The following is an 18,374-nucleotide window of genomic DNA, read 5'->3' as shown; positions in this document are numbered from 1 at the left end:
TATAGCACTGAAATTTCTACAATCATGTTTGTTGCAATTTATGAAATATGGAAGGAACTGGTAATAAAAAAATCAGATACCACCTATCTAACCATAGTTTTTCCTAATTTAGTTCGATTTAAAAATATACCTCTTTGGGGCTAGGGCTGGGGCTCAGTAGTAGCGCACTTGTTGGCATGTGTGAGGCACTGGCTTCGATTCTCAGCACCATATATAAATAAATGAAATAAAAGTCTATCAACAACTAGAAAAAATTAATATATATATTTAATTAAGTACCACTATTTGTATCTTATATATATGATATATAAGATATATATATATATATATCTATATATATATATATATATCTTTTTCCTTAAAAAGCCACGCCTACCCATGTACTATTTCTTTTTTCATATGAATTATTGAAGCTACTTTATATTGACTTTGTTTTCAGAGAAAGAAAATAAAATACATTAAAAACATTTTCATTCATCACTCAGAGTCACAGCCTAGGAGTTGAAAACATATTGATGAATAAAACCAATGAAAGTGACAATGTAGGCTGAGAAGAGCAGGTTCCACATATTCAGAAGCCTATCATGAGTCCACATTTACAAGAATAGTTTCCTTATCGTCCAACTGATGTTTTTCTCACATTGCACATTGAGTTTTACTGCCATAATTCGGCAACCAGAGGAACTTGAGAGAAACTAAGGTCATATCCATTCATTTACATCCTTATCTCACATAGCTTTGGCAAGAATTACTTGCTGATGAGGAAGCTAACTAAAATGAAAGTCATATAAGCTGAATCCAGGAGTCACTCCTAACAATCTTTGAACATCAACTAGACTTTCTGACCTGGCATAATTTATTTGGTCTGATTAACAAGGATGACAAAAGAAGAGCCTTTGATTTAAATTGGGTACAAAAGATCAAGGGAGGATAAAATAGGCAGAAGTCTCCTGATTACTGAAAAGGTTTGATTTTCTCTAATGGCATTAAGAGGAAAATGAGTTATGCAGCAGGGCACATGGGAACTGTTTTAGTCAGCTTTTTCGCCCATGTGATGCAAGGACCCAACCAGAACAACTGTAGGGGAGGAAAAGTTTATTTAGGGGATCATAGTTTCAGATGTCTCAGTCCCTGGGCAGCAGGCTCCATTCTTCAGGGCTCAAGGTGAGGCTGAACATTGAGGCTGAGTGTGTGGCAGAGAGAATCAAAGAGAAGTCTTCAGTTGCCAGATACAAATATATACCCAAAGCCACACCCCCAATTCCTACCTCCCCCACCCACATCCTATCACTTTAGTTACCACTCAGTTAATCCCTATCAGGAGATTAATTCACTGATTGGGTTACGATTCTCGATTCTCAAAAGCCAAACATTTCTCCTCTGAACCTTCTTGCATTGTCTCCCATGTATGCTTTTGGGGATCACCTCACATCCAAACCGTAACAGGAGCTATGCTGTTGAGGAAGAACGGCTATTGCACTGGGAATTCTTCTGGAAGGTTAGCATCTATTCAACCAGTTCTAATGACTAGGGAGATACAGGTCAATGTGGAGAAAATGTAGGAAAGGGGTGTTGGACCCCTGGACTTTTACAAAGAGAGGAATGAAGGTCTGAGATTCTGTGTTAGAAATTGTGATACTATGTAATAATCAGACTTTTCCCATTTTCCTTACTACCCAGCCACCCGATAGCTCTGAAGGCAAAGCCTATCAGCATGGTTATTTCCCTCTCTAATATGACAGTACAATTACTAGGCTCAGGTGGGTCCCTGTCCTGGGCTATTCCCTCCAAGATCAGTCTCTGATTTAGTTCTATTATCAGATCTGCTTAAGTAATGGGTTGTTAATTAGCAAGAATAAGAAAACAGAATGATTGTTGTTATTATTATAGTCAGGACAGGAAAATAACTTATGTTTCCCAGTACAAAATAAAAACAAGAGGCCTCTGTTTAAAAATTATTGAGAATTTCAAGACAACAGCAAAATTTCAAGTAATGACAAAAACAGTGAAACCAAGTTCAGAGCCTTCTAAGCACAAAGCTCTAAACAACTGCATGAACCCCATACTCACAAAGCCAGCCCTACCTATGCTGCAGGAAAAACTAGCAATAGCACCAGTTGTGTAAGGTCTCTATATGATCCATTAAAACTACAAAGCACCCTTCATGATCTCATGGTTGGTCTCCATAATCAAGAAAAAGTATCAGATTTGGGTAGGGATCCATAGGCCCATCACCTCTGATTAGAAATCTAGAAACAGAAAGTAAATCTAAGTTTCCAAGTAACAAAGACAGTCACCCCTATGTGAGAAGGAGCAGCTTCTGTACCAACCTCAGAGAATCAGCTATCTGAAGGGTTCCTGAATAGAAAAAACCTGTAGCAGCAGCCATCCAAGCGGATGATGGCCTGAAGCTGGCCAGTCACAGTGTTACAATATAAATACCTGCCCTCAGAGGAATGCACAAGCCCCTAGATGTTTTCCCATTTGTAATCATTAAACTTCAAGAATAACCAGCAAAGGAACCTCCCATTTATTTTTTATTTTATTTTTTATTTATATATGACAGCAGAATGCATTACAATTCCTATTACACATATAGAGCATAATTTTTCATATCTCTGGTTGTATGCACAGTACATTCACACCAATTAATGTCTTTGGATAATAATGCCCATCACATTCTACCAAAATTTATAACCCCATGCCCCCACCCTTCTCCTCCAAGCCCTCTGCCCTATCTAGAGTTTGTCTATTCCTCCCATGCTCCTGCTCCCTATCCCACTATGAATCCGCCTCATTATATCAAAAAAAAAAAAAAAAAAACATTTCAGCATTTGTTATTTTGGGATTGGCTAACTTCACTTAGCATTATCTTCTCTAACTCCATCCATTTTCCTGCAAATGTGATGATTTTATTCTCTTTTATTGCTGAGTAATATTCCATTGTGTATATATGCCACATTTTTTAAATCCATTCACCTATTGAAGGGCATCTAGGTTGGTTCCACAGTTTAGCTATTGTGAATTGTGCTGCTATAAACATTGATGTGGCTGTGTCCCTGTAGTATGCTGTTTTTAAGTCCTTTGGGTATAGACTGAGGAGAGGGATAGTTGGATCAAATGGTGGCTCCATTCCAAATTTTCCAAGAAATCTCCATACTGCTTTCCATATTGGCTGCACCAATTTGCATTCCTGCCAGCAGTGTATGAGTGTACCTTTTCCCCCACATCCTCGACAACATTTATTGTTATTTGTATACATAATAGCTGCCATTCTTACTGGAGTGAGATGAAACCTTAGAGTGATTTTGATTTCCATTTCTCTAATTGCTAGTGATGATGAACATTTTCTCATATATTTGTTGATTAATTGTATATCATATTCTGAGAAGTGTGTGTTCAGGTCCTTGGCCCATTTATTAATTGGGCTATTTGGGTTTTTATGTTTGTTTGTTTGTATTTTGTTTTGGTGCTTAGCTTTTTGAGTTCTTTATATATCCTAGGATTAGTGCTCTATCTGATGTGTGAGGACTAAAGATTTGCTCCTAAAATGTAGGCTCTCTATTCACCTCAAAGATTGTTTCTTTTGTTGAGAAGAAACTTTTTGGTTTGAGTCCGTCCCATTTATTGATTCTTGGTTTTAATTCTTGCACAATAGGGCTCTTATTAAGGAAGTTGGGGCCTAATCCCACATGATGGAGATTAGGGGCTACTTTTTCTTCTATTAGATGCAGGGTCTCTGGTTGTATTCCTAAGTCCTTGGTCCATTTTGAGTTGAGTTTTGTGTATTATGAGAGATAGCGATTTAATTTCATTTTGTTGCATATGGATTTCCAGTTTTCTCAGCACCATTTGTTGAAGAGGCTATCTTTTCTTCAGTGCTTGTTTTGGGCACCTTTGTCTAATATAAGATAATTGTAATTTTGTGGGTTAGTCTCTGTATCCTCTATTCTATACCATTGGTCTACCAGTCTAATTTGGTGCCAATAGCATGCTGTTTCTGTTATTATTGCTCTGTAGTATAGTTTAAGGTCTGGCATAGTGATGCTACCTGCTTCACTCTTGCTGCTAGGAATTGCTTTATCTGTTCTGGGTCTCTTATTTTTCCAGATGAATTTCATGACTGCTTTTTCTATTTCTATGAGGAATGCCACTGGGATTTTGATCAGAATTGCATTAAATCTCCATAGTGCTTTTGGTAGTATGATCATTTTGATAATATTAATTCTGCCTATCCAAGAGCAAGGTAGATCTTTCCATCTTCTAAGGTCTTCTTTGATTTCTCTCTTTAGGGTTCTGTAATATTCATTATATAGATCTTTCACCTCTTTCATTAAGGTGATTCCCAAGTTTATTTTTTTTTGAGGCTATTGTAAATGGGATAGTTTTCCTCATTTCCCTTTCTGAGGATTTGTCACTGATATACAGAAATGCCTTTGATTAATGGGTGTTGATTTTATATCCTGATACTTTGCTGAATTCAGTTACTAGTTCCTGAAGTTTTCTGGTAGAACTTTTAGGGTCTTCTAGGTATAGAATCATATCATCAGCAAATAGTGCCAATTTGAGTTCTTTATCTATGTGTATCCCATTAATTTATTTTGTCTGTCTAATTGCTCTGGCTACTGTTTCAATAACTATGTTAAATAGAAGTGGTGAAAGAGGGCATTCCTGGCTTGTTCCAGGATTTAGAGAGAGTGCCTTCAATTTTTCTTCATTTAGAATGATGTTGGTCTGGGGCTTAGCATAGATAGCCTTTATTATGTTGAGATATGTTCCTGTTATCCCTAGTTTTTCTAGTGTTTTGAACATAAAGGGGTGCTGTATTTTGTTAAATGCTTTTTCTGCATCTATTGACATGATCATATGATTCTTATCTTTAAGTCTATTGCTATGATGATTTACATTTATTGATTTCCATTTGTTGAACCAACCTTGCATTCCTGGGATGAATCCCACTTGATGGTGGTGCACAGTCTTTTATATATCTTTGTATTCGATTTGCCAGAATTTTATTGAGAATTTTTTGCATCTATGTTCATTTGAAGTTTTCTTTTTTTGATGTGTCTTTGCCTGGTTTTGGAATCAGAGTGATATTGGCCTCATAGAATGAGTTTGGAAGTGCTGCCTCTTTTTCTATTTCCTGAAATAAATTGAAGAGTGTTGGTATTAGTTCTTCTTTAAAGGTCTTGTAGTACTCAGCTGTGTATCTGTCTTGTCCTGGGCTTTTCTTGGTTGGTAGACTTTTGATGGTGTCTGCTATTTCATCACTTGAAATTGATTTGTTTAAATTGTGTATATCACCCTGATTCAATTTGGGCAAATCATATGACTCTAGAAATTTTTCAATGCCTTTGATATTTTCTATTTTATTAGAGTACAAGTTTTCAAAATATTTTCTAATTATCTTCTATATTTCTGTAGTGTCTGTTGTGATATTTCCTTTTTAATCATGTATGTTAGTGATTTGAGTTTTCTCTCTCCTTCTCTTCGTTAGCATGACTAAGGGTCTGTCAATTTTATTCTGTCAATTTTTTCATTGTTTCTTTTGTTTCTATTTAATTGATTTCAGCTCTGATTTTAATTATTTCCTGTCTTCTGCTGCTTTTGGTGTTGATTTGTTCTTCTTTTTCTATGGCTTTGAAATGTAATGTTAAGTCATTTATTTGTTGACTTTTTCTTCTTTTAAGGAATGAACTCCGTGCAATGAACTTTCCTCTTGGAACTGTTTTTATAATGTCCCAGAGATTTTGATATATTGTATCTGTGTTCTCATTCACATCTAAAATTTTTTTAATCTCCTCCCTGATATTTTCTGTAACCCACTGTTCATTTCAGTAGCATATTATTTAGTCTCCAGGTGTTGGAGTGGATTTTATTTCTTATTTACCATTGATTTTTAATTTAATTCCATTATGATCTGATAGAATGAAGGGTAGTATATTTACTTTTTTATATTTGCTAAGAGTTGCTTTGTGGCATAGTATATGGTCTATTTTAGAGAAGGATCCATGTGCTGCTGAGAAAAAAGTGTATTCGTTCATTAAAGGATGAAATATTCTGTACATGTCAGTTAAGTCTAAGTTATTGATTGTATTATTGAGTTCTATAGTTTCTTTGTTCAGTTTTTGTTTGGAAGATCTATTCAGTGGTGAAAGAGGTGTGTTAAATTTCCCCAAAATTATTGTGTTGTGGTCTATTTGACTCTTGAACTTGAGAAGAGTTTGTTTGATGAACAAAGCTGCTCCATTGTTTGAGGCATATACATTTACAACTATTAAGTCTTGTTGGTGTATGGTTCACTTGAGCAGTATGTAGCGTCCTTCTTTATCCTTTTTGATTGACTTTATTTGAAGTCTACTTTATTTGATATGAGAAAAATCCTTGCTTGCTTCCACAGTCCATGTGAGTTGTATGATTTTTCCCAACCCTTCAATTGCAGTCAATGGATGTCTCTTTCTATGAGATGAGTCTCTTATAGGCAGCATATCGGTGGGTCTTTTTTTTTAATCCAATATGCTAGTCTATGTCTTTTGATTGGTGAGTGTAGGTCATTAACATTCAGGGTTATTATTGAGACATGATTTGTATTCCCAGCCATTTTTGCTTATGTTGGTACTTAACAGAACTTGGTTTCTCCTCTAATTAGATTTTCCTTTAGTGTAATCCCTCCCTCTGCTGATTTTCATCATTGTTTTTCATTTTCTCTTCTTGGAATATTTTGCTGAGGATGTTCTGTAGTACAGGCTTTTGGAGTGGGTGGATCTGGGCTGCTGGGCTTGACCTCCCTCTTTAGTCTGTTGGTTGGAAGGGGCAGTCCTGTACCAGAGGCTATGCTCTGGTGGGTGTCTGCCCCACCCGGGGGTGTACCGGGCCTACTGTGCACCTGAGATGGACACAGGCTGGTGTGGGTGGATCTGGGCCACCAGGCTTGACCTCCCCCAGTAGTCTGCTGGCTGGAAGGAGTGATCCTGCACCAGAGGCTAGGGTCTGGCAGGTGACTGCCCTACTCAGGGAGGGATGAACCAGGCTTCCTGTGAGCCTGGGTGCTGCGCAGGCTGGTGTGGATGGTTCTGGGCCACCAGGCTTGACCTCCCTGTGGTAGTCTACTGGTCAGAAGGGGTGGTCCTGCACCAGAGGCTGGTCCTCTACCAGAGGCTAGGCTCTGGTGGGTGTCTGCCCTGCATGCTGTGCGCCTGGGACCTGCATAGGCTGGTGTGAGTGGATCTGATGAACCTCCCATTTAAACCCAGTCAATAAACAGAATCATGAAGAAAATACAATTATTGTTTTAAGCTACTAAATTTTGGCATAATTTAGTCCACAGCACCAGATTAGCATAACAGCCAATTCCTTTTATTAGTCCAGATTCCATGGGGAAAACAGAACCACTATGAATACTACAGAGCATAGAACTTCTCACCAGTTCTACCCCAGAATCAGAGTTTCTGCCAGATGCAGTTTCAATACATCTAAGTTGCCTGAGCAAAGCCCGTACAATCACAGAAATGGTGCCACATAGTGGAATCACAAGGAATTTCCTCATGTGGTAGTGAGTGGTCCTTGTCCTCAGCCTAGTAATTTTAATAGTCAGAAAGCTGAAAGCTATGAGCTCTGTGACATGGTGACACTCACTCCACACTGGTGGCACTGATTACAGACTTCTGGCCCCATCCTCTATTGTACTGCAGAGTCATGTGTCATTGTCTATGTGTTCACTTTGATCTCAATCTTGTAGATCTTCTATAGTGCTTGTTTGTTGGTTCTGTAAGGAGCCCAAGGAAAAACAATTTCAGATGAATTGAAGTTGCCATTTTCATACACTAATAGACATATTTTGAGATTGAATAGGGAGGAAGAGCTGTCCCTTGACTTATCCCCACACCCAACAACAACAACAAAAGGCTAGGAAGGACTTCTGAAGACAACTGCGATTTTCCAAGAGTGTGGGTCATAGGCAGAACAGGAAGCAAGCACAAAGGATCAAGTGACTGTTGTGATTAATGAGAAATGGACAGTGAATTTAGCAACACAAAGTGATCAGTGAACTTAATAAATTCTCACAAAGAAATAATGAAGAGAGTAAACAGAATCTTGACTGTGAAGTACAGTATAGAGAAGTGGAAATTAGAAGAATTAGTATGTTTGAAGCCAAGAGAGGCTTTATTTGTAGAGTAATTGTTAAATTCTATTATAAGTATTATAGAACTATTTTATATTTTAAACCTTTTACATATGACACTAAAAATGTTTTTAAAAGTTTTAAAGAACACTTTGGATTCAGACTTACAGTATTGTAATCTGCAAAGTGGGACAATTGTGCCAACCTCCAAGTATTTTGTGGATTCCATTAAATAATGGCAGAGTTTAGGCCCTGTTCCTATACGTACCTAGTGCTGAATTCATGGCAGCTCTCATGTTTAGAACTTTTGTCTTACTAACTCTGAAGTTCAGGGATCTTAGGACTGAGGACTATCTGTCCATCAGTGAACTGACATATTGAATCATGCTATTTACCAGATATTCTGCTATTTCCCAGACTAAGTGCTGTGGTAGAGAGGTAAATGAAAATAGAGCTTCAGATGGAAGAAAAAAATTAAAAGCCACATGGAAGAAATGGAAAGAAAGACTGTTGACAGTTGGGTACAGAAGGGGAACCTATATTCTCATTGACTTTTTTGTCCACTGCAATGTAAACAGTCCCTTAATTTTTGTTGTTGTTGTATTTTGGATTTTTTAGCATGCTGAATAATTCATGGATATTTATACATATACATATTTGTTTCTGTTTTCTCATTTCTTGCATTTGAAGTTAGTCATTTTTTCTTGCTCTGCCGAGGGTTAGGGTATTTGATTAGTGTATTTTGATTTTGTGTTGTATTGTCTTTTTCAAAATTCTGTTCCCCTTGTCTCTCTTTCTCCCTCTTCTCTTGCTAACAGTCAAGTTCTATTGTTCTTTTCTTATTCTTCTTTTAATTTTTTACTTTTATTTCTTCCTCATCCCTCCACCTAATTTTCATGTTCTACATCACTTTTGCACTTTCCACATTCACCTATTGAAATTTCAAACTTTTTTCTGCCCTCCCATGCCTTCATCATTCCTCTTAATTAACTCTATTCTTAACATCTTAGTGCTAATTGGTGTATATAATGCCAAACCACACCAGTAAAGCTGTAGTTCTAAGTAATACTACAGAAGCCAGAGATAACACCTATAGTATGATTTTATGCTAGATATATAATACATGATCACTTACTGATGGAAATCAATGATCATACCATTTCTGTTTATTGTGAAAATTAACATTATAGATGTCATAATACGAACAAAGCACTTAGTTTATTGCTATGTATTGTTTACATAGGTTGCTGTATTACTTGGCTCCCCCTAAACTGTGAGGTACTAGAAACCAAAAGGGACACTATAAGTTTATAGTGTAGAAACTCTGCTGCTTCAGATACATTCAGATAGAGGGTAGACACACAAACAATATTAAAAATCAAGGGAACAAACCATTTCAAACAACCCAAAACACTCCTACATTATGGAGACAGTGGGCTTGTAGCTAGACCAGCCACTCGGGAATATGTGAAAAGTGGACTAGTCATGAGCAGGGATGCCTCTGAGGGCACTGGAGCAGCTCCCCACTTCCCTCTCCACCAGGGAGATGGATGGAGCATAGGTGAAATCCAATTCCAAGTTTCCTGTGATATGAGGAATCAGTAGAAGGGGCCTATTATAAGTATTCACCAGGCTTCATATGCTCAGGGCCGGTGCTCAGAGGGAGATTTCTCCATCAACTTTGGCAAAGAGGAAGTCTCTCCCTTCCAAACATATTACAAAGACTTTCTCACATTTATTGAGGAGGAAATAGTACCTCCTCAAATAAACTAATCCACTAAACATTGGAGAGAATTCAAGTCCTCCAGGTGTCTCCAGTGTTTTAAAGACCTTGGATAAGCTTCTGTTGAGGCATTGTGATGTGTCGTTATTTTGGGCTTATATGATAAGTCATTTAGTAATTCAGTCAATCCACTGGTCGAAACAATTTCCTAAGCACCAACTCCTGAGGCTCAGAATTAACCTGGTTTGCTTGAAGTAAGTTGAGAGATATTTGTGGAATAATTGGAAGGCAGTTCAGGAAAGGACCGGGGAAAGAATGTATAAGATGTATTTGTTAATACCCCATCCTCTACCTACTTCAAAGTTTCCCTGGAGTTGCCACTGCAACAGCTCTGACCAGAATCTTCTACAACACAGTAAATCTATGAATGTAGAATTACCCTGCCAGATTCCCAAGGGGTTGGAAGGAGGGCCCAGGAGCCACCTGAGAAGGCAAAGTCTGGGCATACATGACAAAGCCTCTATCTTGGGAATGTGGCCAACAATCCAACATAGTATCCTGTATCTGAACTATTGAAGGTAGTCTATTTCAGTCTTTTGGGGGGTTCTGATATATTCTAGCTCCTTCTACTTTAGGACAAGACTTCTGGATTTATCATCATAACTCCTAAACTGACCTCTTTTCTCCTATTTAAAAAAATAGTAATTTGTATTATTTGCCTCATAAAACTACATTGCCTCATTATGGAGTGATTAATGGTATAAGAATGCCAGGTTTAGATCCTGCTTCTGAAATTCACTGGCTGTGTGATCTTAACAAGTTTTAAACTCTATATGCCTCAGATTCTCCATACATAAGATAGTGTATATATTTACTTTAGAGAATTGTTATGAGGATGAAGAGAATGAATCTGCACCTTTGGTAAAGAATAAATAAATATTTACAATTAATATTATTTTCCCTGTAATTAAGTAATCAGCAAAGTACCAGGTCTTTTTTATATGCTTGGATCAAAACAAATTCTTTGCATTCTTTACTGAACAGGATTTTTAAATGTCATGCTAATAACTTGACTTTATCAAATCTTTAATTATAAAAGTCTTTATAATTAAAATTTAAGTTCTTTAATTTGGATTTCAAATGTATTTTACCTAATTTGTGGTTATTTATATTTAGTGATCTTATATTTTCTTCCATTATTTACACCATTATTCCTTGATGATATATAACCTAGATAATTCAGTTTCTCTGTAATACTGAAGAGCAGCATTAGCATTTCAGTGTCTGCTCATTTTACTGAAAATTTTTATGAATTTTCACACTACACATAAAATATGCTCTATGTCTATATTTAGGAAATTAATCAAAATTAGGAAGAATAAAAATGTATCTTAAAGGAAAATTGGCAGTGCACTTTATAGAAAGATCTGATTTCTATTATGATTCTTGATCACTTTTACAGTAACATACAATAAAACTGTTGCGTAAACTGATGTCAGATATTTTCCCATATGTGGAATATTGACCTTTAAACAGTCAACATCCCATAATAAGTCAATACTGATAATTTTTAGAGGTATATATAGATGGAGAGACACACAATGAAAGAAACCTTTTGAAGAACCAGGGAGGAACAATGGGGTTATTCAGAGGTTTGGTCTCGCTCTTAGTCCTATTCCTGCTGCAGAGGTCAAACACTTCCCTTGTGAGGCTGAATGACAATGGTTATGAAGACCTGGTCATTGCTATAGATCCTGGTGTGCCAGAAGATGGAAAACTAATTGAACAACTAAAGGTAAGATAGATGGAATTCCTTCTGTTTGAATTATGGAAAAGAAAAAATGTTAATGGTGAATAATTGTTATAGAAACTCTGAATGCTCCATGAAGGTCAAAAGCAGCATGGTGCAGTGGGGACAATGTTGGGATGTGCAGAGAAAAGTAGAGGTTCTAGATGGGGTTCTTCCCAATCTTACCACAACACCTACAATAAGGCATAGGGCCTCCCTGATCCTTAGTGTCCTCCTCTATAAATAAGTAGTTGTACTTATCTCTTTTAAAATAAGTGTTTAACTCATGGTAGCTGCTAGAGGAAAGAGCAGTGAATGAAAGGAAAAGGCCCCTGGTCTCATGGAGTGTGTATTCTTTTCAGAGATCTAATTAATAAAAATGAGTAAATCATCAGGTCAGATGTTAGCAGGTTGCTCAGAATACACCAAATCAGGAGAGGGAGTACAGAGTGTGGGTGGGACTGGAATCAGGGGTGCATGTTAGTTTCATGTATGATCATCATGGAAGACTTCAGTGATGAAGTGACATCTCAGCAGAGATCGAGGTGAGTGAGGGAAGAGCCCACTGACAACCTGTGGATTGGGCACAGCATGGAGGTGACAGGATGCTTGCTGTGACCAAGGAAAAGATGTGGATGAACAGGAGGAAGGGTGTAGCTAGCTGAAACTGGAGATGAAACAGAGCCCAGACCACTGGAAAGACTCTGGTAACTACTCTGAGATGTGAATCTACAGGAAAGTTTGAGCAGAGGAGTTGTGCATTCTCTTAAATGTTCTGAGATAGCTCTGACTATGGTGTGGTGGAAATGGTGGAGGATTGGCACTTGTCACCCATCCTGTGTAAATTCTGATGTATCACAGACGTATAGAAGGACCCAAGTAGGAAGCTGTGGCAGGTGAGCAGTGATGGTGACAAGGACAGAGATATTGTGGAAGAGATAGTTAATGTGTGTGATTCTGAACAAAGTCTGGGGGTGTCATGTACAATAGTTCCTGATGGTTTAGATGGGTGTGGGATTGGGGAATTTAGGAAGGAAAGTAATACTCAAGAAAGGTTCTAGACTTTTGTCTAAACACTAGGAAGGATGAACTATCATCAATTAGGAAGGAACAGCTGTTAGTGGAGAGTGGTCATCAATGGGGAGATCTGGAGTTAGTTTAGGGCATTGTGAAATTAAGATGCTTATTAGACATCCAAGTGGAGAAGGCAGGAAACTGAATTTATGGTTAAAATTTGTGTGCAGGTAAAAATTTGAGAGTCCTCAATGTGTAAAGGATATGAATCCACTAGCTGAGTGCAAACAGAAGAGAAAGATCCCAATCTTAAATGAAGGATAGCAATTTTCTAAACTTTCTATCAACCATAAAATACCACGTAATATAGAGATTGGGCTTACAGGTGATGTGAGTTGTTTCTCTCTTTCTCTGACTTGTACATGTACTCATTCCTTGTATTCATTTCCAGGACTGTGTCCTCATTTTCATCTTTAAAAGTCTTCTTTGGTGATTCCATGGCTACTATTTATTGTTCATTCCCTATAAATTTTGTTGCAGCATACAGGTGTTTGTTTATTGGTACCTGGTGAATTCCAGAAAAGATAAAAATTCCTTTTAGTTGAAAATATGGGTTGGAAGAGCAGATAGCACAAATAAATCTTAATTGTAAGGTCTTAGTGTACAGAGCTAAACTGTACATTCAATTTTAAATATTTCTGAACTAAGAAATCAGTATTTGATGGAATGCTTTGATGAGTTTAAAAAGTTTCTTAACATGGTCCTCTTTTGAAAACTAAAAGGTAAATTAAAGTCCTTGCAGACATGCCTAGATTTCACAATAGTTCTTGCATTTTCTTAGCTTTCTACAAAGTTCTTATTTTTAGATCATCCAGTAACTGAGTGAAATACTATCATCCACATTACACAGAAAAGAAATCTGGTGTTCAGAAAAGATAGAAAATTTTTCCCAGGTCACACTAAATATAATCAGAACTGAGATCCTGCTCATGAGCTTTGAAGACTGATAGACATGTTTTTGAGTTCTGGCTTGAATAAGATGGCAAAAACTCAAACCAACATGTTCTTTCATAAAATCTTATAAACCAATGTGGTCTTAAACCCATTATTACGGATATTTGAGGTGTTCAATTTTCAAGTTTCCTTTTTCTGTGTTTTAATATTTATTCTTGGTATGAGAGTAATTACTTCTGCAAACACTAGATTATTGTAGGAACTCTGAGAAAGAATTTAGAAGGAATATTATGGGGCTCCTGCTTCCAAATCTTAGGGAACAATTATGAGCTAGTTCAGGATACCCCAGGGGATGGCAAGTGTTCCCCTCCATAACCTCAGAGTCCACCACTATTCAAAACAGCCCACTTGGGCATTGAAACTCCAAAGTAAACACAATCCCTTAGAGCTATGCAATTCCTGACTCACACAATCATACACAGCAATGCTGTTCAATCCATAACTCAATTTGAACCAACAAATATACTTTCTTCCCATATGAAAAGAGAACCATCATTTGAACAGAATGTGACAACCTGCTGAGACCTAAATATCACACCACCCACTAAAAAAAGCGGGGTTGGGGGGGCGACAAATGAAGAGAAGCATCCTTAGGAAACACAGACAATTCTTTCATCTGAATTAGGTCAGCACCTACTCTTCAGCTCTCCAAAGCCTGTTTTCCTAATTCTCAGCCAGTCCACTGGGCCTTCAGTTCTCTGAACTCTGGCCTTCTGACTGATCCTATGGTTCTGAAACAATCAGGTTGCTGACTTCTTACAGTACATGTGAGTCAGCACATTGGACTCTCTTACATAAGAAAGCCCGGAAGGAGCCCTTGAATTCCTGAACAACAGTTCTTTTGTAGGCTTATGGTAAAGGAGGATGAATCACAGAGGAACCTGTCCTGAAAAAAATGACAGTGAGAATGGGGGTCCTTAGAGCTGATAAAGAAGTTGCCATTACCACTCATTACTCAGGATTTTACAATTATTCAGGGGCTTGGTCATGTCGAATTAATCACCATAAATGCATTTTACCCATTGACTTCCCCTCTGTGGAGAGGCAATTTGTCTTATTAAGCATTGTAAATTTGGGATCATGTTACTAAATATTAGGTGATATTATTTTCAGGTTGGTGGAAGAACCACAGTTCCACAATCAAAAATTTACCACTACTATGGGTTTCTCTGTAACCCCATCCATTGACACCCAGCCATGTTGCTTCCCCATGGATATGGTAGGGAAGGAAACCTGCCCCATACCAATTCCTACAGACTGTTCTCCTCAGCTTCATCCGTTAAAGATGTTCTTGACTCAGATTTTTAGTAATGATATCAAACAGTTTAAGACTGCTTATGGGCAGAATATTTTCTAATTCATCCCATCTTTATGACAACCATCAAGATAGGTGTGTAGCAAAGGTTCGTTAAAGAGATGAGGTAATTAAACTTCAGAGTATTACGTAAATCAACCAAAACCTGTGAACCAGAAAGTACTAACAACTGTACTGAGACAAAGAAAATTACTCTAAAGTCCAGGTGCATATTGAAATTAATCATTTCCTCTAAACACCAAGCATAAGCAATTGTCTTTCAGGGTAAGAGAACAGAAGACTGAGAACACTTTCACTGTATAGGACAAAGCATTAGTCTGAGTTTCACAGGTTGCAGAAATGGGACAGTGGGTAGAGACAATGTTCATCGGACAAGTGCTTTTGTGTTGAAAAGTACAAGAGAGAGATGTCAGAGATAAGCTCTGCTCTGTCAGTCCATTCTTGCTCAGCAATACGCACATATTGTTTTTCTTTGAAATAGGACATGGTCACTACAGCATCTACCTATTTATTTGAAGCCACACAGAAAAGATTTTTTTTCAAAAATGTTTCTATATTAATTCCTAAGAATTGGGAAGGAAGTCCTGAATACAAGAGGCCAAAACATGAGAGCTACGATCAGGTAAGTATCAAAGTCTTCTCTAATTAAAAAAAAAAAAAAAAAAAACATTTAGTTTAAGTAAGTCCCATTTGTTGATTCTTTTTTTTTTCCTTTTATTTATTTTTTATTGGTTGTTCACAACATTACAAAGCTCTTGACATATCATATTTCATACATTAGATTGAAGTGGGTTATGAACCCCCAATTTTACCCCAAATGCAGATTGCAGAATCACGTCTGTTACACATCCACAATTTTACATAATGCCCTATTAGTAACTGTTGTATTCTGCTACCTTTCCTATCCCCTACTATCCCCCCTCCCCTCCCCTCCCATCTTCTCTCTCTACCCCATCTACTGTAATTCATTTCTCTCCTTGTTTATTTTCCCATTCCCCTCACAACCTCTTATATGTAATTTTGTATAGCAATGAGGGTCTCCCTTCATTTCCATGCAATTTCCCTTTTCTCTCCCTTTCCCTCCCATCTCATGTCTCTGTTTAATGTTAATCTTTTCTTCCTGCTCTTCCTCCCTTCTCTGTTCATAGATGCTCTCATTATATCAAAGAAGACATTTGGTATTTGTTTTTTAGGGATTGGCTAGCTTCACTAAGCATAATCTGCTCTAGTGCCATCCATTTCCCTGCAAATTCTATGATTTTGTCATTTTTTATTGCTGCATAGTACTCCATTGTGTATAGATGCCACATTTTTTTTTATCCATTCATCTATTGAAGGGCATCTGGGTTGGTTCCACAGTCTAGCTATTGTGAATTGTGCTGCTATGAACATCGATGTGGCAGTATCCCTGTAGCATGCTCTTTTAAGGTCTTCAGGGAATAGTCCGAGAAGGGCAATAGCAGGGTCAAATGGTGGTTCCATTCCCAGCTTTCCCAGGAATCTCCAAACTGCTTTCCAAATTGGCCGCACCAACTTGCAGTCCCACCAGCAATGTACAAGTGTACCCTTTTCTCCACATCCTCACCAGCATTTGTTGTTGTTTGACTTCATAGTGGCTGCCAATCTTACTGGAGTGAGATGGTATCTTAGGGTGGTTTTGATTTGCATTTCTCTGACTGCTAGAGATGGTGAGCATTTTTTCATGTACTTGTTGATTGATTGTATATCCTCCTCTGAGAAGTGTCTGTTCAGGTCCTCGGCCCATTTGTTGATTGGGTTATTTGTTATCTTATTGTCTAATTTTTTGAGTTCTTTGTATACTCTGGATATTAGGGCTCTATCTGAAGTGTGAGGAGTAAAAATTAGTTCCCAGGATGTAGGCTCCCTATTTACCTCTCTTATTGTTTCTCTTGCTGAGAAAAAACTTTTTAGTTTGAGCAAGTCCCATTTGTTGATTCTAGATATTAACTCTTGTGCTATGGGTGTCCTATTAAGGAATTTGGAGCCCGACCCCACAATATGTAGATCATAGCCAACTTTTTCTTCTATCAGATGCCTTGTCTCTGGTTTGATATCAAGCTCCTTGATCCATTTTGAGTTAACTTTTGTGCATGGCGAGAGAAAGGGATTCAGTTTCATTTTGTTGCATATGGATTTCCAGTTTTCCCAGCACCATTTATTGAAGATGCTATCCTTCCTCCATTGCATGCTTTTAGCCCCTTTATCAAATATAAGAAAGTTGTAGTTTTGTGGGTTGGTTTCTGTGTCCTCTATTCTGTACCATTGGTCCACCCGCCTGTTTTGGTACCAATACCATGCTGTTTTTGTTACTATTGCTCTGTAGTATAGTTTGAAGTCTGGTATCCCTATACCACCTGATTCACACTTCCTGCTTAGCATTGTTTTTGCTATTCTGGGTCTTTTATTTTTCCATATGAATTTCATGATTGCTTTCTCTATTTCTACAAGAAATGCCATTGGGATTTTGATTGGCATTGCATTAAATCTATAGAGAACTTTTGGTAATATCGCCATTTTGATAATGTTAGTTCTGCCTATCCATGAACAGGGTATATTTTTCCATCTTCTAAGATCTTCTTCTACTTCTCTCTTTAGGGTTCTGTAGCCTACATCCTGGGAACATATTTTTACTCCTCACACTTCAGATAGAGCCCTAATATCCAGAGTATACAAAGAACTCAAAAAATTAGACAATAAGTTAACAAATAACCCAATCAACAAATGGGCCGAGGACCTGAACAGACACTTCTCAGAGGAGGATATACAATCAATCAACAAGTACATGAAAAAATGCTCACCATCTCTAGCAGTCAGAGAAATGCAAATCAAAACCACCCTAAGATACCATCTCACTCCAGTAAGATTGGCAGCCACTATGAAGTCAAACAACAACAAATGCTGGTGAGGATGTGGAGAAAAGGGTACACTTGTACATTGCTGGTGGGACTGCAAGTTGGTGCGGCCAATTTGGAAAGCAGTTTGGAGATTCCTGGGAAAGCTGGGAATGGAACCACCATTTGACCCTGCTATTGCCCTTCTCGGACTATTCCCTGAAGACCTTAAAAGAGCATGCTACAGGGATACTGCCACATCGATGTTCATAGCAGCACAATTCACAATAGCTAGACTGTGGAACCAACCCAGATGCCCTTCAATAGATGAATGGATAAAAAAAAATGTGGCATCTATACACAATGGAGTACTATGCAGCAATAAAAAATGACAAAATCATAGAATTTGCAGGGAAATGGATGGCACTAGAGCAGATTATGCTTAGTGAAGCTAGCCAATCCCTAAAAAACAAATACCAAATGTCTTCTTTGATATAATGAGAGCATCTATGAACAGAGAAGGGAGGAAGAGCAGGAAGAAAAGA

At 37.7% G+C, this 18,374-nt stretch overlaps 1 protein-coding gene across 1 annotated transcript in view; it reads left to right on the top strand.

The window, feature by feature from the left end:
• Nucleotides 1-11,481: 11,481 nt before the first annotated feature.
• Nucleotides 11,482-18,374, top strand: part of LOC308655908 (calcium-activated chloride channel regulator 4-like) — a gene marked incomplete at both ends in the record, with an annotated part of 40,337 nt that continues 33,444 nt past the window's right edge. The window contains 2 exons of the mRNA XM_081306330.1: nt 11,482-11,640; nt 15,459-15,599. Of these exons, the coding sequence (XP_081162456.1) occupies nt 11,482-11,640; nt 15,459-15,599 (300 nt within the window). The remainder of the gene's footprint in view (nt 11,641-15,458; nt 15,600-18,374) is intronic.

This window comes from Spermophilus citellus, assembly GCF_964194105.1.
Source record: "Spermophilus citellus genome assembly, chromosome: 9".
Lineage (NCBI taxonomy): Eukaryota > Metazoa > Chordata > Mammalia > Rodentia > Sciuridae > Spermophilus > Spermophilus citellus.
Note: the sequence above shows the minus strand (reverse complement) of the source record. Positions and strands in the feature narration are given on the sequence as shown.